The sequence below is a fragment of the Xenopus tropicalis genome, chromosome 4, assembly GCF_000004195.4.
Source record: "Xenopus tropicalis strain Nigerian chromosome 4, UCB_Xtro_10.0, whole genome shotgun sequence".
NCBI classification, from domain to species: domain Eukaryota; kingdom Metazoa; phylum Chordata; class Amphibia; order Anura; family Pipidae; genus Xenopus; species Xenopus tropicalis.
The window spans coordinates 27,861,795-27,885,407 of NC_030680.2; the positions used below are offsets into that span (position 1 = coordinate 27,861,795).

The 23,613-nt window shown below is 34.4% G+C and overlaps 2 protein-coding genes across 3 annotated transcripts in view; both read right to left on the reverse strand.

The window, feature by feature from the left end:
* Window positions 1-232: 232 nt before the first annotated feature.
* On the reverse strand, window positions 233-9,487 carry LOC105945636 (intestinal mucin-like protein). Of its 2 annotated transcripts, none has more exons than XM_031900590.1 (12): window positions 9,277-9,487; window positions 8,726-8,838; window positions 7,661-7,692; window positions 7,181-7,358; window positions 6,378-6,482; window positions 5,894-5,934; window positions 3,883-3,993; window positions 3,593-3,691; window positions 3,285-3,413; window positions 2,425-2,464; window positions 1,838-1,961; window positions 233-552 (listed from the first exon to the last, which is right to left on the reverse strand). In XM_031900590.1, exons 2-12 carry the CDS (start codon window positions 8,823-8,825, stop codon window positions 378-380), a joined length of 1,134 nt encoding a protein of 377 aa, XP_031756450.1. In that variant the 5' UTR covers window positions 8,826-8,838; window positions 9,277-9,487; the 3' UTR covers window positions 233-377. The 2 variants fall into 2 exon arrangements, with proteins under 2 accessions (XP_031756450.1, XP_031756449.1); XM_031900589.1 differs by having other exon boundaries at window positions 9,054-9,487.
* A 530-nt stretch (window positions 9,488-10,017) lies between these two features.
* The window catches only part of LOC100497756 (mucin-2), a 116,937-nt gene continuing 103,341 nt past the window's right edge, over window positions 10,018-23,613 (reverse strand). Inside the window, exons 28-35 of the mRNA XM_031900770.1 lie at window positions 16,200-16,283; window positions 14,853-15,092; window positions 14,108-14,282; window positions 12,950-13,197; window positions 12,644-12,827; window positions 11,985-12,165; window positions 10,566-10,741; window positions 10,018-10,091 (exon numbers count right to left, since the gene is read on the reverse strand). Of these exons, the coding sequence (XP_031756630.1) occupies window positions 10,018-10,091; window positions 10,566-10,741; window positions 11,985-12,165; window positions 12,644-12,827; window positions 12,950-13,197; window positions 14,108-14,282; window positions 14,853-15,092; window positions 16,200-16,283 (1,362 nt within the window). The remainder of the gene's footprint in view (window positions 10,092-10,565; window positions 10,742-11,984; window positions 12,166-12,643; window positions 12,828-12,949; window positions 13,198-14,107; window positions 14,283-14,852; window positions 15,093-16,199; window positions 16,284-23,613) is intronic.

The following is a 23,613-nucleotide window of genomic DNA, read 5'->3' on the forward strand; positions in this document are numbered from 1 at the left end:
ATAATTTGGAATTGCTACATGCACTATGTGAATACACATTTACATCTTTTTGCCAGGTACAATTTCTCATGTGGAAAATTCATCACATTTTTCTCACATTAGCAAACTTATGATTTTATTAAATATGAGATGCGTTGTGAATATACACCTGACAAATTGAGGTGAACTTAGGTGGAGTTAGAAAAGAAGAAAACCAGTGAAACAAGAAGCATATGAATCTTTGCATTGCATCAGAAAGTACTTTATTTGAGGAGGTAAAGGTATAAATCATACAAATTAACAATACATTTAATTGACAGTAAAGTGATTAAAATATTAAATAATTGTATTTTTCTCTATTTAATTAAAATACCTCCTTAAAGATTTAAATGTTAGGACTAGACGTTTCTATCTGGACATTTGGTGCCAGCACACTTGCACTCCAGCACATCAATGTACTCATGATCAATTAATGTTCCATCGGGGCACTGCAGCTTGACTTTACTTCTTGTAGTCTGAACCTCATGGCAGCAAGAACATGTATGGGACATAGTATGTTCTACAGCAGAGTACCTAATTAAAGGAAATACAATAAAGTTAAATTTAAATTGTCTTTCACAGAATTTGTCATGTTTTGTTTGTAAACAGATATTTGCAAGACTATTGTACATAAAAGAATGTCTTCTGTGTCTATTAAATTAGGCTCATCCACTTAGGGGGTGCCGCAATTAATGGTCTTGAGTTTGTTACTTGTTTAGTAAGCCTTAGCAACCAATCAGCTGTTTACTGCTCAGCTGCTTGAAAACAAACATCTGAATAGTTGCTATGGGTTATAGCAATATAGTCTGCTTGCAAAACAGTATATTTCTAGACAAATGACTAAGCATATTATCTAATTAAGGGTCTAATATACCCCCACATTTTTCAGCAGAATTGTAATCAAATAATTCCTATTCTTGCATATCCATTTTTTGCATCGCTCTGTACAGGGTTTAAGAAAACCCAGAGAACTACCTTATGAAGAATGTTTTCTATATCCATTTTGGGCCACTTACACAAACCTCCTACACTATCATCAGGATAAGCCCACTTTTGGTTTTATGTAATAAAATTATAAACACAATATTAGCCTCATAAAAGGGTCATATATAGCAGTGAGTGATACTTAGTGAATAGGTACCAGAATCCTCTATTTTAAAGGCAGTCTAATAATACTCTAATCAGACTTTTTAACATCTGTAGAGGAATATTCACTAACACAGAAATCTGTACATGAACTGATAGCCAGAATTATTCTAATTTTCAGAGCAGACAATGAATTGTTCAGAATTTTTAATTATAAATTAAATAGAATTATAAATGTAAAAAATCTGTTGGTATTTTTTCTTGCCAGGGTTTGCATTTAATACAATTAGGGAAAACCATTATTTACAACTTAGACAAGGGAATATTTATCAAGACTAGATATAAGAACCCCTGTTCTTTGTTTAGTATGGGAAGTTATAAATATAACCTCATATCCAGAAAGTTCTGAATTACAGAAAGACTATCTCCCATAGAGTCAATTATAAGCAAATAAATCTAATTTTTAATGACTTCCTTATTCTCTGGAATAATAAAACAGTACCTTGTAATTGATTCCAACTAAGATATAATTGATCCTTATTGGAGGCAAAACAATCCTTTTGGGTTTATTAAATATATAGATGACTTTAGCAGACTTAAGTTATGGAGATCCAAATTACAGAAAGATACCTTATCCAGAAAACCCCAGGTCCCGAGCATTCTGGATAGCAGGTTCCATACCTCTATAATCATATATTATATTCAGTTTATGTAACTGTTATTTTCATCTTACCTTGAAACTTTTCCGCAGGCTCCTTCACAGCGAGACATTTTGATCCTGCTCACAGATCTGCACCCTTGGTAGGACAAGTAATCATCAAATGCCTGTACCCTGCAGGAGTCCTTCTTTTGGATACCTGTAGTGGAGTTACATTACAGTCATTTAAAGAAGGGCCATTTTATTACATCCAACATGGTTTAACTAAATGTAACATTCAAGTTATATACATTTTAAAGTAATGCGTTTTTAATCTCTCTGTCATTTGGTTCATGATTTTTTAAAAATAAATTTCTGATTTAGTCCATAAAGAATGCCATCTCATTATTTATTTTTACTTTGTAATGTGATGCTTTTTTCTGGCTTGTTATCATAAACAAGATTTGTTTCATTAAAATTACATCCAATAAAGGAACTCTGCTGTCAACTCAGTCACACAGGGGCAATTAGATGGGTGGCACAATATAGATTATAATTTTCAAATATTATTTTATGAGCTCCTAAAGAAACATTTTGTGAAGTTATTCTTTCATAAATTGTTTGAAAACTAAAAAGGAAAGCAAAGAATTTTTTCACATTTTTTAAATTTATAAAGCACTTACATGTTTTACAGCATCCATTAGGTAAGAGTTGAATGCTTCCCTGGTATTGGGGGAAAAATGTAGTGTATATTAAAAATAACATTCATGATATGCAATATATTTGTACAATTATGGATTATAAGCAAGATTTACAGTTGCAGCTTTTAGCCTAAAGATCACCAAAGGCACAAACCATAAAGAGTAAGAGCCAGACAAAAACAGGGATTGTTAATCCTAATGCAGCCTCTGTTTACAAATGTGTCTAAATTTTTTGTGTCAAATATTTTTTGCAAGACTATGGTACTTAACCTACATTAACCAACCATAGAAACCACAAAGAACCATTGTACTATTGATCCATATATTGTATATGTTGCCAGGCCATTGTAGGCAGCAAACAGCAGGACAGGTCATTCATCTTAAGGGACAAAATGTTAAGTAAATTATGTTTTGACCACTGCATTGAACTGAAAGTAGCTTTAATAAATTACTGAGGTGTGAAGAAATGGATAAACATTACAGTGTGCCTTTTTGGCCTATGTTGTTTAGGTACAGAGACTGCAAGAAAGAGGAGACGGACTAAAATAGTGATCAGCTAGTGCTTTACCTGGCACTAAAGGGTTAAGCAAGAATGTTCCATAATAAACAAGTAGGGAATTGTAACTTGCCATACTGGGTAAAGAATTTTGCTTAATAAAGGCTAAGCACTGTCCAATATAGGACTGCTATCTGCCCTATACAAAATATGCATTTGTATGTAGCCTTCTATAACCAACTACATATATGAATTAGTGACAACTTAAGGTCACAGGATACAGTTATGCAAATGATAGTATCATATGATTATGTATTATGGTTCATGGCAAATAAGGATTACTTACAGGCTCACAGTCTTCTTCATTTAATGGAGGGCAAGACATTTGAGTGACAGTGGTGACAAACTGGTCATTGATAAATGAGCATTTGTACATTGTGCAGTTATCGTTCATAGAGGGCAGAACATCTCCATTCTAAAATAAAGACAAAAATAGAGTAGGGTAAATTGTAAGATATTTTATGTTGTTACATTTTAACTTGACATGAAAAACAGAGTATATAAAAATAAATGAACACATACAACTCATCTAAATGAAATATACATGCTAGATAATTTTGCTACAATATAACATTTAGCCATGACTGAACTTACATTCATAAGCCTGTAGGAGCCATCATACTTCACAACACAGTTGGTTTGCTGACAGGTACCACAGCAGTCAGATGGGGAATTTTTCTTTACCTTAAAACCCTGTTGAAGTAATTAGAAACTTTTAATAAACATGTATACTTTGCACATTACTTTTATATGGCTATTTTGTTTGTAGCTCAGATTTGTTATATTACTTCAGCACAGTACACAATATATAAGAAGAGTATGTAAAATAAAGGGATGCCTCTTGCCATTATCAAAATATTTTATATGCATTGCACACTACTTACAGCTGGGCAGTGTATGTTGCAGACAACTGGGTTGCAGGCTATTGTAAAGTTGTTTCCATTTTGTGCACAAAGACAATTCTCACAGTTCTCTGAATAGACATGAGATCCAGGCTGTTGGAACACACAAAAGAAAAACACATAAGTTTTGGTGCAAATATATAATATATTTTTAGACCATAGCAGTGCAACATTGGCTTTTACAACACCTGCAATGCACCACTTTATAAAATTAAAATGTTACCTATTACCATGTACCTAACAATTACCAAAGAAGTGCAATAATATTCTTTAGTAAGTTGTGTCAATGATTATTTATTCCAACATTGAAGTTATTTTGTCCACAATTGTGTGAAAAAAAGAATACAAACTAAAATGATTTTTGACTGCTTACCTGCCAAAGAACATAAAATCTACAGTGCCGAATCTCAAGGGCATGAACCTTAGCACCATATATTTTACACTTCTGGGCAGTATTAAGTTTTATGGGATTGTGTGTTAGATAATATTAGATAGATATTAGCTAGATAATGAACAAACTGAAAGGTATGTTTTTAATCCCCATTGTATATTATGATATTATTGGTGTTATTGACCCTTGGTGGGATGAATCATCTGACCAGGCTGTGATTTTTTTTTTTAAGAAGGGAAAGAGGGATTTAAAAAGGTTGAGGAGTTTTTGGGGGTGATTTATCAACATTAAAAGTTGAATTAGTTTCATGATTCAAGTTTTTTGTGCAAAAACCCCCAAAACTCAAATTTAAAAGTTTGGCAGCTAAAAGCTTTCGAGTTCATGTGGAAGTCAATGAGAGTTGTCCTAGGCAAAGTCAAGCCATATTTTCAATTTGAGACATTTGAGTTTTTCAAGTTGGTAAAACTCAAAGAATATGGCTAGCCCCATATGAAATTTCAAAATTAAATATAAAGAAAACTGTTTGTGCTTTTAAAAAATGGATTTCAATCCAGTGACAGTATTCCTTTAACATGGATATTAATGAGCTGGAGAGAGTGCAGAGACATGCATCATAACTGTTAAGAGGGATGGAGGACTTGCTATAGGAAAAGAAAATCAAGGTTGAGGTGATTTTCTTTGGAGGGGGGGCTTGATTATTCTTTATATACTGTTTAAGTACACTAGAGGATATTATAAACAGATAGGGAGCAATCTTTTGCCTCATAGAAAAAAATCAATGCACCATAGGCTTTAGACTAAAGGAACAGAACTTTCATTGAGTGAGGGTGTAGAACACCCTAAAGGGTGATATTGTGAGATTTGGAAGATTTCTCAAATAAGTATAATATTCAAGACTTTTGTGATCTTAAGAACTACAGTTAGTTAGCTGGCATAGGTACTGGCATATAAAGTTTAGTATATGGTTTATATATGTGAGTGTATAGATAGGTCTGTATATAATAAGTGTATAAATATGTTCACTGGGGTTTATTTGGATTGGACTTGAAAGACTTTGGTCTTTTTCAACCCAGCTTAACCATGTAACTGTGTTGTCACTCTGTTTTAATTTGTTTTTTCTTTCTAAACAGAATTTTTTTTTTTTTGAAAGGTAGATAATTATATTGTACAGTGTACAGATAACCCTTCCACATAATGGACTCCTGCTGATGAACCAGTCACAACAAAGGGTGACAGAAAGGGGTTGTATAATGGAAATCTAATTATCTAACTCATGAGGACCAAACAGGACCAATGAAGTCCTATTCATTGAACCCATGTCCAATACAGGGTATACTGCCCCTTTAATATCTATAAAGGATATTGGATTCTATAGTCCCCCTTTAGTGTTGTCTAGGATAAAAAAAAACACTGAAAGCTTGGCTGATGCTGTGAAAAGGTGCAAAGACTCTGTTTAATTATTATTCATGTATGGTTTCACATCATTTTACTAAAATTTGCCTGCCAAAATCTATGATAGCTATGAAGCTATGACTTAACTTTAGTAGGTTTAATATTTTTGTTGTTGTTATTTTTTATTTAGCTCTAAAAAATGCTTCTTACCAAGTATTCAGCATTTCCTCTAACACAAACAGGTTTTGGTTCTGGAAGAAAAAAATGCATCAGATGTTTGATATTATTTTAGTAAGTTACATATTACAACAAATTTTCACCAGTATTTCTCCTGTTACTCATTTTTTGTCATTTTCTCCCCACAGCCTCTAAAAGCCTTTTCCCTATATCCATCACACCCGTCTTCTCTATTTCCACCCACATTCCTATTTTCCCCAATTTTCTGCCTATTTTCTCTGCTTTCTTATCCACTACCTTCTGCCTACATGACCCTATTTGTATCCTGTTTTCTTTTCTAGATTTAAAACCTTGAAACTCTTCTTCTAGGGTGTGCCTTATTTTTAGCACTAGGTTGCTACATTAATGAAAACACGACTCAATGCAGAGTCTTCTATTCATTGTATATTTTGTTAAATCCTAAGATATCTATTTTAGTCACTTTTAATTGCATGCATTCACTTTACCATACACTTACCACAAACATAAGTAGGACAACAATGTCCTTCATTGATGCCACCTTTAAGTTCAAATCCAGGTCCACATTTCGGGAAGGTATTTGAGCACCGACTTGGGTCACATCCTTTAAACAAGATTATCCAAAAATCAGTTTTTTTTACATGTATTGGTTTGAATTTGATATAAATTGCATTGATTTGCAGAGCTCACAAATTTAATTTAAAAAGTAATAACATAAAGAAATAATAGGAACCAGGTATGAGTGAAGGGTAACTGACAAGGGACAAGGTGGCAATATACTATACAACCCACCAATTAAAGACTTTGACCTTTGCTTAAGGCAATATATACAGGGACATGCAAATGACTCCTTATTGTCCCTGTCATTTGCATGTCTCCACCTATAATGCCTTGAACTAAAATAAAGGTCAAAGCTTTTAATTCTTGGTTTAAAATCAGTGCCATGTGCATAGAATGAGGCATGTGAATACTTTCTGTTTTAAGATAGCTGTCAATGCTTGTCTTGCATTTGAGAAGGGCTCTGGGGCACCTTTTAGCCCCTCTCTCCCTAACATATATGTTTTTTTGCAAAAACAATCCAATGTTTTTGATTAAAAAATGCAAATTTTTTGCCATGTATGCCATATTATTATAAATATACACCTATACATCTAAAAGCTCAACATTTAAAGATTAAGCATTTTGGCATACATCATTTTATTTGTCACTTTTGTCGTAAATAAGGATACTTTTTTCATTTGTGAGTTTAGTCATGGTAGGAAAAGACCTCTAAACTTTTGGTGTGTTATAAACTATACTTACTGCATACAGTTTCTTCACAACACTTGTTTGTAGCACTGACTTGAGTCACTTTGTAGAAGCCTTCTCGAGTACACTCTTCATTTCTTGCATGATGGCACTGTTGTTTTTGGCAGGTTATTCCATTACCACCCTCCAAACACATGCAGGTCTCACAGTTAAACTCAAAGGATTCTCCATACTGTAAAGAAAGGAAAGTGTATTTAAAAGAGTATTTAACACATATACCCAATCTATCAAAAAACATAGCATGATGTATCATTTAACTGAAAAATAAATAGAATTGTCTAAACAACATATGGATTAGGTTACCACTTGGCTCAGCAAAACAGGAAGATTGTCATCTTTTTTCCAAGATGTGTTTAATTTTTAACTAAACCAACAAAACACCAGCACTAAGTTTAACGTTAAAATGGTGGCAAAATTCCATAAAAACAACTATACTTTTTTTCTTATATTCATATATAAATAAAAAATGAATACCTTGCGGGGAATGTTGTCTGGCCCAACACATCCTGGAAAAATAAAGAAAAAGTTCATAAGAAAGAAGGAATATCCAATAGCAAATTCAGTAAAACAGAATTTTAGTATATCTGTTCATTAATAAAACATATATCATACTTATAGGGATCATCATATATATCACTGGTTTCTCAATCTGGACCTGCAGATTTGAGTTTCTTAATCTCACTACTTAAGATCCTACAGTGGTATGAGCCATTATCTAGAAATCCATTTTGCCGAAAGGGGAGTCTGTTTTAAGCAAATAATTCTAATTTTAAAAACTGATTTTCTTATTTCTCTGTAAACATAACATGGATCATTGGACTTGATCTAAACTAAGCTACATAAATCCATATTGGAGGCAAAACAATCCTATTATATTTATTTGATATTTAAGTGATTGTAGAAGACTGGGTCTGGTGATCTAAATTACAGAAATATCCCTTATCCCAAGCATTCTGGCACTCTCACTATACTCTTACTGTACTACTAAAAGTAAGCACAGCACACTCAATCCAAACAGTAAATAATTCCTGGTGGCATGACCAAGTAACAGGCTGGTGTAAAGGCCATAGGAGTATTGGAGCTCTGTTAGCAGAGAAAGAACCAGACCAGCACAAAACAGGGTTTGTTGTGAACTGCACCTACACGCATTCCCTAAATTGTATCTGTATGATGCACATATTGGTGAACAGAAAAAGGGGCACCTACATGCTTCCCACCCCCAGCTCAGCTGGCACACCTGCAATTATTTTATGCGCATGAGCAAAACGCACAGTACAAAAACCATACCATAGAAAGAAGTTTTATGACATTTGCTGCACAAACTAAAAAATATGATATCTTTCCTCCACTGTCAGAAGCAGTCCAAAAATTAAATTTGCCCAACGAAAATGTATTTATGCAAAGGCATACATTTCTCATTGTGAATATTTTTTCTGTTAACGATTTGTATTACATTCCCCCTATTGAGTCCTATAGATAGTTTAGCCTGTCTGCATAAAAATCAGCCTGTCTGCATAAAACATTTGTACATTTACTCACCACATTCGCTTACGCAGGTATCAATTTTCATGCTAAATGGCATGCTGCCTTTGGAGCAGAAGCATCCTTCCACAACACGTCTGTCATTTTTCATTACCATTGTATCTGTTGGCCTAAACAAAGACCACACAGATTCAGAAATCAAGTTAAATATTTTACTTAAAACTAAAGGCAATAGATTGGTGAAGTAATGTTCTTGATGGGCTATGCATTAATGGAACTGTAACACAATTTTTTAACATTCAAAATATCCCTTCTATACAATTTGATTATAAAATATATCATACAGAAATTTCAATAGCAGCAGTGGTTTTTTTAAAAATCTTACTTTAGCATTGATTTATAGAGAACAGGCAGCCGTTTACTCCCAAGTCTCGCACCATGCTTCCGTTCAACTTCCCCCTCCACCCCCCCCTCTCCTAATGCAGGCACACACAGCGCTACTTCAAACAGCGATGCAGACTTAGCTGGACAGAAGGAACGGTACAGTCTCTGATCCCTCTTCTCTCCCTCTCCATGCCCCAACTGCTAACAGCCCATAAATCACTCACAACAGACTCTGAAGAATGCGGCATTTAACTTCCGGATTAAACCGGAAGTCGCCGTATCGCCTTTCAAGCTCTGCACAGTAAAGCACTGGTAATGTGATTTATTTTAAAACCCTGTAGAATATTGCATTTTTTTAAACGCTACATATCTTAATAACATATTTAGAATGGATATGTTGAAAGTTATTTTTTTGTGTTACTGTTCCTTTAATGAAATGCATAATCTGACTCCCCTTGCCCCCAAATTACTAATGGGATCTATATGTAGAAAAAAAATAATTTTAGTATAGTTTTGTGCTAAATATGTGCTATTAAAATATGTGCTAAATAAAGCAGATCTATTAAAATCTTATAAAAATGTGTGAACGGAACTTAATGGCTATATACTGTGTTATTTAATACAGAAGTTCTACAAGTAATGGCATTCAAATGCAAAAATATCTGGGCTCAGGTATATGCATTATGGCACATTTTATTGCAGAACATAAAACCTGAAAATGTATTGTAATTTATATTAATATATTTTGACTCACTGTGCACTGAATACATTGTTGTATATATATGTAAATGACAGGAAACAAAAATCAAAAAGTCAAAAATCTATTGCTTTGAAGGTTGACTACTTATTCATTGATCTTAAATGCAGCGTCAGTAAGAATTTTTATAGAAATTTTTCGTATTATACAAATAAAGTAACTGAAGGTTTTATAATTTTTCCAGAACATTTTACACAGGAATAACTACTTACCTAGTTTGGCAAGTGATGGGGAGAGCCGGGCCACATGCATCATACACTTTGTTAGAAGGACAAGTAAATGCTAAAACAAGAGAAAGATATAAATTATTGCTTTTAAGGGGGTGATTTATCACCATTTGAGTTTGATTTTTTTTTTCCACGATGCAAGTTTTATAGTGCTAAAACTCACAAACTTCGAATTATGGTTCAAAACCTCGAATGTCTGATATTTATTAAATGCAAAAAACCTGAAAACTCAAATGTAAAATTTTAAGTTTATATAGAAATCAATGGGGGTTGTCCTGAGCAAAGTCAAGCCACATTTTCAATTAAAAATTTTTTAGTTTTTCTAGTTTGTAAACCCACAAATTTGAAGTATTCAAGTTTTTTTATTTGAACAAGATTTCCATATGAATAAATATATTACATTTTTTTATTAAACACTCTTGAATAACCAAACTCAAAAATTGATAAATAAGGTAATTATTAGAATGCGTCTACTGAATATGTATATAAGCAAATGATCTAATGAGCAAAAGCTGAATAGGAAACTTACGACAAGATGGGGCATGGCTTCTCCACTGAATGCAGACACCACGATCACCACAGACTGAAGCATAATGTTGTAAACTTGAACATTCATTGTTTGAGCTGGCCTTATTGCAGCTGTCCAAAAGGCAGGCTTGGTAGAAAGGTTCTGGTGAATGGAATGCATGGCAGTTTTGGAAAACCCTTTAAATAAATACCAATTTAGAATTAATTAATTTGAAAATGTGAAAGGGTAAATAACTTCTTAAAGTAGTGTTTTTCTTATTCTATCCACAATTTAAAGATGGTGTGCGAGAGTGAAACATAAATTGCACGTTTATAGGTAGAGCAATAAAACACTGTACTATTAATCCTCAAAACTGAAATCTAGCTTGGAATCAATGAATAATTTCTTGTAAAGCTAGAAACATGGAATGGTACTAATACATAAATCTTTTATTCTAATAAAGATGAGCAAAGGAAATCTGTGTTTTTATATAAGTTAGATAACAAATACTATTCTTGCCTTACATTGGTGCAATGAGCATTTTGCAAAAGGTTGGGTGAAACATGAAAACTTACTTCTAGGGTACTAAAGGGTAAAAAGTAAAAATATACAGGGTTTATGAAGTTAAATCCAAGTATTAAGTTGTCCTTTTGGAGACTGGACCGAATTTTGAGGCAAGAAAGAGAGGCATCAGATCCATTTAGGAAGCCTTAACAAAAATATACAACTTTATGGAGTGAGTCTTCTATCAACCTCAACTTCTGCTCAGTTCAATAGCTACATAATGATATAATTCTACAATCATATTAGATTAGTATTGTTCATCTAAAAAGTCAATGGATCACTGTAAAACCTTAGGTCATTGGTCTACTCTTACTAAAAGTTTTCCTTTACTTGACTCAAATTCCTTTTTATCCTATTTAATAGCCCTTTATCTACTCTGTTCACTTGATCTGGCTTGTTTAAAATATCTCTTAGCCTTAAATCTAATTTTTTCATGGACTTTATATGAGATCAATAGTAAGAGTTTTTCACAGAATTAATTTTGCGCCATATAACATCTGTTTATGAACTGAGCAATGGTCTGGGAAACATATAACAATCATTATCTTGTTTATGCAACCTACATCAACAAATGCAGAAGCAAATCTTGCATTATTGGTTGTCTTAAGAATAGATTATACCTAGTAGGCCTTCCAAACATCAATACAAAAGCTATTTTTGTTTCTAAGAACAAACAACATGTATTTTTTATATAGTTACAGTAAAGGCTATATGTTACAGGTTGTATTTTTATATGGTTGTGTGAACTTGGCAAGATATTTTCTGTCCTCAGTAACCTTTCACAATACATTTTTTCTATTACCATTTAACAGCTATGAGAATAATGCATAATTATATAATTTAATAAATATATTATATCTATAAGTCAATTCTTACGGTCCCATGATGAGATCACAGACAGCAGATTTGCAAGTGTTATGATGTACTGGAGGAATGCTGTTGCATCGAGGCTTGTCTGGGTTATGCACCATAAAAGAATCAGCCATAGCTACAGCGCTAGTTGTAACTTTACCATTAGCCATCATTAAATCATCAGCTTGGTTGTTGGTGCAAGTACCTAAGATAAAACAGTGAAATTATGTTACAGTTTTTGGCGCAACCCACTATTTTGGAAAATGCTAATGTTGATAAAACAAAACACAAACTCTGAATAAATCTGTATTTACAATGTTGTTATTTCAACCATATATCACAGTGGTATTGCACAACAGTGAACTCTGCTCATACAGGTATAAATGAGTTTACTGAGGTATTTGTCATTCTAAAACATAGACTACATTTATAAAAGCAAGACAGAGACATTTTATCACAGTCATTGGTGCAGTGTAATGAAATGATACAAAACTTAACAAGAAAAAGGAAAGGAAAATACACATAGATTAATAATATGGTAAATCCCCCAGAATCAAACTAACAATGAAAACTTACAAAGTTTGAATGAGATCAAAAGCAGAGGTTTTACACCTGCTGTGTATGTGAACAAGGCTGTAATTAAATGAAGGATAATAAAGCTTTGCCTTTATGCTGTCACTTACCGCATTGTCCATGTGTGTTCTTATAAAACTTTCCATATGGCATCATTATACTGAAGGTCAAACCATTGTAAGTCACATTGGTCTGCAGCTCTGGTATTTCAATTACTAAATATACTCCAGACTGGTAAATTGTTACTCCATATTTTGTATAAGGAAGCAATACAAGATTTCCATTTACATGAGTCTAGGATAGAAAATACATAATATCATCTCCACAATGTATTAACATAATGTTTTAATATGAACAATATATATATTGTATGTATATATATATATATATATATATATATATATATATATACTTACCTCTAAGCTTGAAGGAGTAGATGTTTTAGGTGAAATTAGAATTTCCCGAGTGTTATGTCGTACAGTAAGTTTGCGTGGGCAGGTAATACCAGTTTTATGTCCGCAATCAGAATTGTCAAGGTAAATGCCAAAGTTATCGATGGTTTTCACAATTTCTTCAACTAGAACATAGGTGCATCTTCCTTGGTATGAATAATAGGTTCCATCAAAGGTAAGATAGTGAGAATCTCCCCAACCACTACAGACGCCTAAAGAACAATATTAATATAGGTAAGATGGCAACCTGAACAAATTATCCAAGATCTAATGTAAAATGTATGTAATTAAGAATTCTTCATATTCCAGCACACACAACATATGCACATTAATCATTCTAACTGAATGCAGAGCTTAAACTTTGCACTTTCTTAACAGTAATATTTAAAATGCCTAATGTTTTACTCTAGCTAACTATAGCTTCCATTGTTCTTTGGTGTGTTTTCTTTGTTGCTTTATGTTTGGGTGTTATCTTTGTGTTTTCTTTGTTGTTTATTCTTGTGCTTCTACTACCTTTCTATTCATTTCTATTGGACATTTATAACAGTACAGATATGGAATCTATAAGCATAACCCTACCATAAGTCTTCTTAAAATCATTTAAACATTAAAAAAACAACTTAGTTAGGATCTAGTGCAAGCTCTCTATGAAAGTAGCAACTTCAGAGAGGTAAAGAGATAGCAGCGGAGAGCATCAGTATATCGACTTGGCTTCTTAAAGTCCAGATTGCCACTTTGCTAATATGCAACCTGGCCAGATAACTTTAAATTAAGAAATCACCCAAATTAAGTACCCTAAGTGCACTATTAATTGAACAATGCTAGATTTTTCAGATGATATAAAGATTATTTTGATCCTCTTTTCTGTTGTTTGTGTCTGTATGATTATTTTGTATTGATTATTGATGGGTCCATATCCTTTATTACTGGTGATGGTGATGCTAGGACCAAATAGTTTACTCTGTATCTGATTAATATAGTTACCCACACAAATTATTGACATCTCTCTGTGAATACTAAAAGCTAACACTTAATGGAACTGTTTTACTATCTAAATCATAATAGATGACATTGTAAATAGACCCTTAGGGTCTAGCTGTTATCATTTAGGTATATACTCACAAGGACACTCCCAATGCCAGCAACAGGAATCATCATCAGGAACAGCAATTGGCTTCATTTTATTGGCACAGTTAATCTCTGGTGGAGGTGTGCAAGATTTTTGAACAATCTGTAGCTCACCATTTCCATTGCACACGGCTTTGGTGCAACTGAAAATCTGCCAACTTGTATGGGGCTGTAGATGCAGAAAAAATTGAGTACATAGAAATTAGTAAAATAGTATTTAATAGATTCTATTTCAAATCCCAATAGTATAGTTCCTTATTTTCATGAATGTTGGATGGTCAAAATTTCCATAAACAATATTATTAAAGCTGCCACTGAACAAAAAATGATTTACAAGAACCCAAAAAACTATACTCATGGGACTTTCAAAATACAATATTGTGGTTCACTATGCAGTTAAGAGTTTCAATTACACATTGTAATGTTTCTGTGAGTACAGAATTTTTTGTTTCTTGTATATCTGTGGACAAATATTGATCACAGTCAGTTTCCCAGAGGTTTAAATTCACATAACTTTAAGTGGAACCAAATCGGATCCCTAAAGATTCTGCAAGAATTGTTGGGATCTTGACATATACTGAATTTGGTCCCTCACTAATAAATATAGGTTTCATATATGAGTTGATGCTGGAAAGCAGGTTCTTGTGAAGACTTAAATATTGAGGGGCAAAAAAAGTGCATTATTATGAGTGCAACTATTAATCAAAATGGCACCAAAATCATAGTCATATGAACTTACTACACAAGGAGTAGTTGTACTGATTGTAGAGATGGTGGTACTTGATGGTGTTGTTGTTTTTGTAGTTGTTTTAGTTGGTGTAGTTGGTGTAGTTGGTGTTGTTGTACTTTCACATGGGAACTCAGTGGCAGGTATTTCCCCACAATTTCCATCACATACAACTTTGTAGCACTTTCCAAGGATTTTATTTCTTGTTATTTCCTCACCTGTAAAAGAAGCCCTTTCATTAGTTGCTTGTCCCTGTTAACAGTAATGATCACATATAGCCCATTTCACTTAATTGAAAAAATAGCAAAACCATTATATTTTATTACTTTGTATTAATAAAATAGCAAATTTTGCCTAAATGTAACCAAATCCATTGAAGTCAATGGGAAGGCAAAATTACATTACAGATAAGGGTTTGTTAGTTTGTTTTTTAATTAAGGAATGGCATATACATTGCCTGACCTTGTTATAGAAGATCCTTTATACTATGCTAAAACTATTATTCACAAAAAATGCTCCCATGTTGCCAATTTCTTCCAAACAGAGCAGTTTCTTAGACAAACAAGGGGTGGGCTAAGTCGTGCTCTGATATGATTAGTTAGTGTGGAAAGTGGGGGATGCAAACCCTGTGGAAAGGTACTAAGCCCTTTTTTTCTTTAGTAAAACTGCACTGAGTAAAAAAGTTTGCTCATCTCTTGTTTAACTACATTATTATAGATTGTTCTTGTATAAAAGTACTGCTGTACTGCCTCTCCTGCATCTGCTATGATAAATACATCTTACCTGAACTCAGGGGGCTAATGTCTTTATCCTACTAAAATCCATTTACTGGGGAAAGAGTATGTAATGTTGCACTGTGTTGAGATGAATATATCATTAAAGACTACTCTATCTTTACTTGACTCCATCATAATTTTACCATAACACTATAGCTGTAGATAGGAAAGCTAGGCATGATATTGGGAATAATGGCATTGTAAATGAATGAGCTGAAGTGTTATAGATTCAATACTTGCTGTAATACCATTACCTAAACAAATGTAAAAAATGCATCCTTTACTCTGTCTAGAAACATGCAACAGCAATAGATGCTGAGATGTCAAATAAACCAAAAGAATAATTTCCAACCTACTTATTATTACAAAATATAAAATGTAAATATATACATATAGATATATTTCACATATATATATGAAATGTTAGTCTCCCAAATAAAGGCACATGTAAAGTCTTATAGCCCTGTGAGTGGGTTTCTTCTTTACAATGTTAAAAAATTGTACATATACTGATGAGCGACGGTATTCAATGGGATTTATATACATCCTGCTGGTTTCTAGATTTTTAGGGATCATGCTTTACCTGGCATATATGCTTTTCCATTGTGATAACAGGAACATTTTGTGGTGTGCTTTGTTGTTGAATGGGTTGTTGTTGCAGATGTTGCTGTTAGAATAAACGAGAAATTATATTGAAATTATAATATATTATAAATTAAAAAGATATTAAATAATATTTTGTGAAAAATTAAATCATATTCCTCACATTTAATTAAATCTATGTGAGGGGATTTTGTATTTCCACCCTCTTAAATACAGTTAATTTTCTTGTATTTGACTATTTATCACCATGAACACTGGGTGGGTTCTCTTTTCCAATACTCAGTAAAAAATATTTAATTCTGCATATAAAATTTGGGTAGATGTTAAAATGAAATTAAACTTAACAAACACACAGAAAAAAGCATTTGTTAAATGTAATTACTGGACAAAAAAGTTATTTCACCATCATTGTATGACTTATTTAAGATGACCTTAATGCTCCTAGACACTTTCTTTCTTTTTATTCTTTTCTTTACTCAGTATAAATTAAACACTTAAAAATGGTTGACATCTCTTTTAAAGTAGCTATAAAGAAAATGAGAAGCAACATTGAAAGTTTTATATTGTATTAAAGGAGACATTTTATATAAAGTTCATATTCAGTCTCCCTCAAAATGTGAAATGATGCAGAAAGAAAGATGTTTTGAAAGCATTTTACCTCCTAAAACTGCCATTATATGAAAGCTGCAGAGAAAACCACTAAAGTCTGAAGCCAGAGCAAAATGAGACATGAGAGTGTCCTTCAGTCTCCCACAGGAACTGGTCACAGCACTGACTGACAGGCTTTACTCAGCAGCAGCAGGGAAAACCCCTCCCTCATTCTGTGTCTCTCTGCTTCTGCTGCTGCCAGGGGAGGGGGGGAGAGGAGCGAGTAGAGCAGGAACGGACTGTCTGTGAGCTTGCTAAGCCCCGCCCACTCTATGAATATTCACTTTAAGTAGGTGAGGGTGTCATAGAAGTCTATGAAGGCCGGCGGCTCTGAACCGATATACTGAAGAGTCTAAACCAGAAGCTGGCATAAGGTCTGGGTAGAGCACAGTTTTCAAGCAGTTATGGAAATATTCGAACCCAAAGGTATTAAAATAAAAGCACTTCCTTCAATTTTACAGTTTTTTACAAGGTTTAGTGCATCGTAAAAATTTATGCTATATATCCCCTTTAACTAAAATCACTTTCCATGTTGCTGTTTTAAATTACAGCTGCTGCAGCTCTTACACCATAAAAACAATATTCCTTTACACCGATATTAACATTATTATCATATCCCTGCTGATTTGTCATATATCATAACCACAAACATAGTAGATAAGAAAAGGATTGTCCTATGCAATATTATTGTGTGGTTAACTTTCCTTATATTTTATTGTACTAGGCAACAATATAGTGGTGCATTATAACAAAAATATGAATATAACAATTAGATAATTTAGTTAATTTATATCCCTGCTATTACCCTAGTGATAAAATGTAATTTGCTTAGTGGTAAATACATACTTTGAGTTGTTTCACAAGGCGTCTTAGTTTTTATTGTCTTACAAGTGCTGTCACATACATAGAGGTAGCATTTCCCATCACGTTCTCTACTTTCACTACGTATTATTTTTTGACCTGCAAAAAAAAAAGTTCTCTGTTTAGATGATTATACTTGCCAATATAAAATCAAGGACAGTGTGCCACTGCCTATCCAAGGTTAATTATTAATTAACATGACCCTAACGTGTGGGGTTGTTGATATTGGGGGTGTTTGGAAGTGTACATGAGCATATATATCTATATAGCTATTGTATAAAAGTACTGTTCCACTGCCTCTCCAAGACTAATGGGCCCATTCATTAAAACATGAATTTTGGATTATTAAAAGCATGATTAGAAAAATTTTGAAGTAAACAAACTAATTTCTGATGTGCGTAAATTGCGTGAAAATTTGTGTCATGGTCGTTAAAAAATATTGTGGTTGCATTCCGAAAGTTAAAATTTTTTCATATCCGACCAATTGTATACAGTTTCTGACTTTGAAACTTCAATGGATGATTTTGGAAGCCTCCCATAGGACTTAATGGCACTCTGTAGCTCCAACCTGGCAAAAAGATAGTAACGATACCAAAGCTTGAATAAATAACAAAATTTTCGTTGTTGCGGAAGTACGACTTTTTCATGGAATAGCAAACGTATCACGAAAAAGTCATACTATTTTAACAATGTTATTATTAACAGTAGGAGAAGTTCAAAACTTTAGAAAAAATACGATATCTTTTACATATTTCTATGTAAATACACAGAATAGATTGCCAGTATGAGCAATGCAGGCCACTAACAGCAAAAGAAATTCTAAATGCAGGTTACAGAAACAGTATCCAGGTTTCACAGAAAAAAAGCTCTCTTATGAGCCACCACTGCTCCATGGCTACTATTAGGACAGACAACCCATTGGAAATGATGGCAAGGTAAGGTAACAACAGTTGGGATCCTCGGCCTTCCTGCACTACTAGTGTCCCTGGACCTTGCTCTGACTAAAAGGATGCAATAGCCATAGATGTCAAGATGTCAGACAAGATTCCCAGACTGCTTATAGAAGGCTTTTGGCTCAACTTAGGGTTAGCAACACAAGATTTAAGTAAATACAGGCAGTGTATAAAACATTCGTGGACAGTTAGGGCCACTGACACTCTGAGAATTCAAAAAGCTGTTGCGATGAAAGGTTGCCCATTAGAAGATAACTGCCTAAAATTGCAATTGTTTCAGAAGCTACTTAAAATAGAAAATGAATACAAATTCCTAAAGTGCTCAGCAGGGCCGCAGTTTGAGTAAGTTTACATGAAATCTTTTTTGGGTTAAAATGACCTTTAAGGAACATGCAGGCATTCTAGCATTGGCTGATTTACCTGGTAAATACTCTTTTCCTTCATGATGACAGGAACATGTGGAGGGTGTTGTGACTGGAGTTGTGACTGAGGTTGTTGTGACTGGGGTTGTGCTTGGAGTAATAATTCTACATGGGATTTCAGTTGTTATTTTGTTGCAACTGCTGTCACATACATGGCTGTAGCATTTTCCATGTCTTTCTCTACTGTCAATTCTTGAGATTTCATAACCTACAAGAAGAAGTACTCTGTTTAGTTGCTCTGTTTATTTGCTTGCTTTTAAGGAACATGTAGACATTTGGCTGAATTACCTGATAAATATCGTCTTCCTTCATGTTCACAGTGACACACTGTACAAGAGGTCTCAGTTTTTACTTTATTACAATTGCTGTCACATACACGGCTGATGCATCTTCCATCTCTTGTTCTTTCTCTGCTCTCACTTGTTGTAATTTCTTGGCCTGCAAGAGGAAGATCTCTGTTTAGTTGCTTGTCTTTGTCAATATTAGTTGCAGAGAACAGCATTTTTCTATAGAGCTATAGTAAAAAAGTACTGTTGCGCTGCCGCTCCTGCATCTGTTGTAATAAATACATCTTACCTGCACACAGGGGGCTCATTTATTTATCCTACCAAACTCCATTTACTGGCAAAAGAGTATGTATTGTACTGTGTTGAGATGAATATATCATTAAAGCCTATTATATGTATAACTAAAGAAAAAATATATCTATGTAAATACACAGAATAGATTGCCAGTATGAGCAATGCAGGCCACTAACGGCAAAAGAAATTCTAAATGCAGGTTACAGAAACAGTATCCAGGTCTCACAGAAAAAAAGCTCTCTTATGAGCCACCACTGCTCCATGGCTACTATTAGGACAGACAGGCCATTGGAAATGATGGCAAGGTAAGGTAACAACAGTTGGGATCCTCGGCCTTCCTGCACTGCTAGTGTCCTTGGACCTTGCTCTGACTAAAAGGATGCAATAGCCATAGATGTCAAGATGTCAGACAAGATTCCCAGACTGCTTATAGAAGGCTTTTGGCTCAACTTAGGGTTAGCAACACAAGATTTAAGTAAATACAGGCAGTGTATAAAACATTCGTGGACAGTTAGGGCCACTGACACTCTGAGTATTCAAAAAGCTGTTGCGATGAAAGGTTGCCCATTAGAAGCTAACTGCCTAAAATTGCAATTGTTTCAGAAGCTACTTAAAATGGAAAATAAATACAAATTCCTAAAGTGCTCAGGAGGGCAGCAGTCTGAGTAAGTTTACAGGAAAAATATTTTGGGTTAAAATGACCTTTAAGGAACATGCAGGCATTCTAGCATTGGCTGATTTACCTGGTAAATACTCTTTTCCTTCATGATGACAGGAACATGTGGAGGGTGTTGTGACTGGGGTTGTTGTGAGTGAGGTTGTTGTGAGTGGGGTTGTGCTTGGAGTAATAATTCTACATGAGATTTCAGTTGTTATCTTATTACAAGCACTGTCACATACATGGCTGTAGCATTTTCCATGTCTTTCTCTACTGTCAATTCTTGAGATTTCATAACCTGCAGGAAGAAGTACTCTGTTTAGTTGCTCTGTTTAGTTGCTTGCTTTTAAGGAACACGTAGACATTTGGCTGAATTACCTGATAAATATCGTCTTCCTTCATGTTCACAGTGACACACTGTACAAGAGGTCTCAGTTCTTACTTTATTACAATTGCTGTCACATACACGGCTGATGCATCTTCCATCTCTTGTTCTTTCTCTGCTTTCACTTGTTGTAATTTCTTGGCCTGCAAGAAGAGATCTCTGTTTAGTTGCTTGTCTTTGTCAATATTAGTTGCAGAGAACAGCATTTTTCTATAGAGCTTTAGTAAAAATGTACTGTTGCCGCTGCCGCTCCTGCATCTGTGTAATAAATACATCTTACCTGCACACAGGGGGCTCATTTATTTATCTCTACCAACTCTACTGGCAAAAGGGTATGTAATATTATCTAGTATAAATAAATCTAAAGCAACTGGACTTTTAAGTAATCATTGAAGATGTTTCACTACTCATCCAAGCAGCTTCTTCAGTTCAACTGACTGGTATGGGAAGTCCTCAGCATATATACCTATATATACCAGCATATATATATACATACATATATTTAAGACGTTTAAGGAACATGCAGGGATTCTAGCATTGGCTGATTTACCTGGTAAATACTCTTTTCCTTCATGATGACAGGAACATGTGGAGGGTGTTGTGACTGGGGTTGTGCTTGGAGTAATAATTCTACATGGGATTTCAGTTGTTATCTTATTACAAGCACTGTCACATACATGGCTGTAGCATTTTCCATGTCTTTCTCTACTGTCAATTCTTGAGATTTGATAACCTGCAAGAAGAAGTACTCTGTTTAGTTGCTCTGTTTAGTTGCTTGCTTTTAAGGAACAAGTAGACATTTGGCTGAATTACCTGATAAATACCGTCTTCCTTCATGTTCACAGTGACACACTGTACAAGAGGTCTCAGTTCTTACTTTATTACAATTGCTGTCACATACACGGCTGAAGCATCTTCCATCTCTTGTTCTTTCTCTGCTGTCACTTGTTGAAATTTCTTGGCCTGCAAGAAGAAGATCTCTGTTTAGTTGCTTGTCTTTGTCAATATTAGTTGCAGAGAACAGCATTTTTCTATAGAGCTATTGTATAAAACTACTGTTGCGCTGCCGCTCCTGCATCTGTTGTAATAAATACATCTTACCTGCACACAGGGGGCTCATTTATTTATCCTACCATACTCCATTTACTGGCAAAAGGGTATGTAATATTGTACTGTGTTGAGATGAATATATCATTAAAGCCTATTATATCTATTATATGTATAAATAAAGAAAAAATATATCTATGTAAATACACAGAATAGATTGCCAGTATGAGCAATGCAGGCCACTAACAGCAAAAGAAATTCTAAATGCAGGTTACAGAAACAGTATCCAGGTTTCACAGAAAAAAAGCTCTCTTATGAGCCACCACTGCTCCATGGCTACTATTAGGACAGACAAGCCATTGGAAATGATGGCAAGGTAAGGTAACAACAGTTGGGATCCTCGGCCTTCCTGCACTACTAGTGTCCCTTGACCTTGCTTGCCTCTGACTAAAAGCATGCAATAGCCATAGATGTCAAGATGTCAGACAAGATTCCCAGACTGCTTATAGAAGGCTTTTGGCTCAACTTAGGGTTAGCAACCCAAGATTTAAGTAAATACAGGCAGTGTATAAAACATTCGTGGACAGTTAGGGCCACTGACACTCTGAGAATTCAAAAAGCTGTTGCGATGAAAGGTTGCCCATTAGAAGATAACTGCCTAAAATTGCAATTGTTTCAGAAGCTACTTAAAATAGAAAATGAATACAAATTCCTAAAGTGCTCAGCAGGGCCGCAGTTTGAGTAAGTTTACATGAAATCTTTTTTGGGTTAAAATGACCTTTAAGGAACATGCAGGCATTCTAGCATTGGCTGATTTACCTGGTAAATACTCTTTTCCTTCATGATGACAGGAACATGTGGAGGGTGTTGTGACTGGAGTTGTGACTGAGGTTGTTGTGACTGGGGTTGTGCTTGGAGTAATAACTCTACATGAGATTTCAGTTGTTATTTTGTTACAACTGCTGTCACATACATGGCTGTAGCATTTTCCATGTCTTTCTCTACTGTCAATTCTTGAGATTTCATAACCTACAAGAAGAAGTACTCTGTTTAGTTGCTCTGTTTATTTGCTTGCTTTTAAGGAACACGTAGACATTTGGCTGAATTACCTGATAAATATCGTCTTCCTTCATGTTCACAGTGACACACTGTACAAGAGGTCTCAGTTTTTACTTTATTACAATTGCTGTCACATACACGGCTGATGCATCTTCCATCTCTTGTTCTTTCTCTGCTCTCACTTGTTGTAATTTCTTGGCCTGCAAGAAGAAGATCTCTGTTTAGTTGCTTGTCTTTGTCAATATTAGTTGCAGAGAACAGCATTTTTCTATAGAGCTATAGTAAAAAGTACTGTTGCGCTGCCGCTCCTGCATCTGTTGTAATAAATACATCTTACCTGCACACAGGGGGCTCATTTATTTATCCTACCAAACACCATTTACTGGCAAAAGAGTATGTATTGTACTGTGTTGAGATGAATATATCATTAAAGCCTATTATATGTATAACTAAAGAAAAAATATATCTATGTAAATACACAGAATAGATTGCCAGTATGAGCAATGCAGGCCACTAACAGCAAAAGAAATTCTAAATGCAGGTTACAGAAACAGTATCCAGGTTTCAAAGAAAAAAAGCTCTCTTATGAGCCACCACTGCTCCATGGCTACTATTAGGACAGACAGGCCATTGGAAATGATGGCAAGGTAAGGTAACAACAGTTGGGATCCTCGGCCTTCCTGCACTGCTAGTGTCCTTGGACCTTGCTCTGACTAAAAGGATGCAATAGCCATAGATGTCAAGATGTCAGACAAGATTCCCAGACTGCTTATAGAAGGC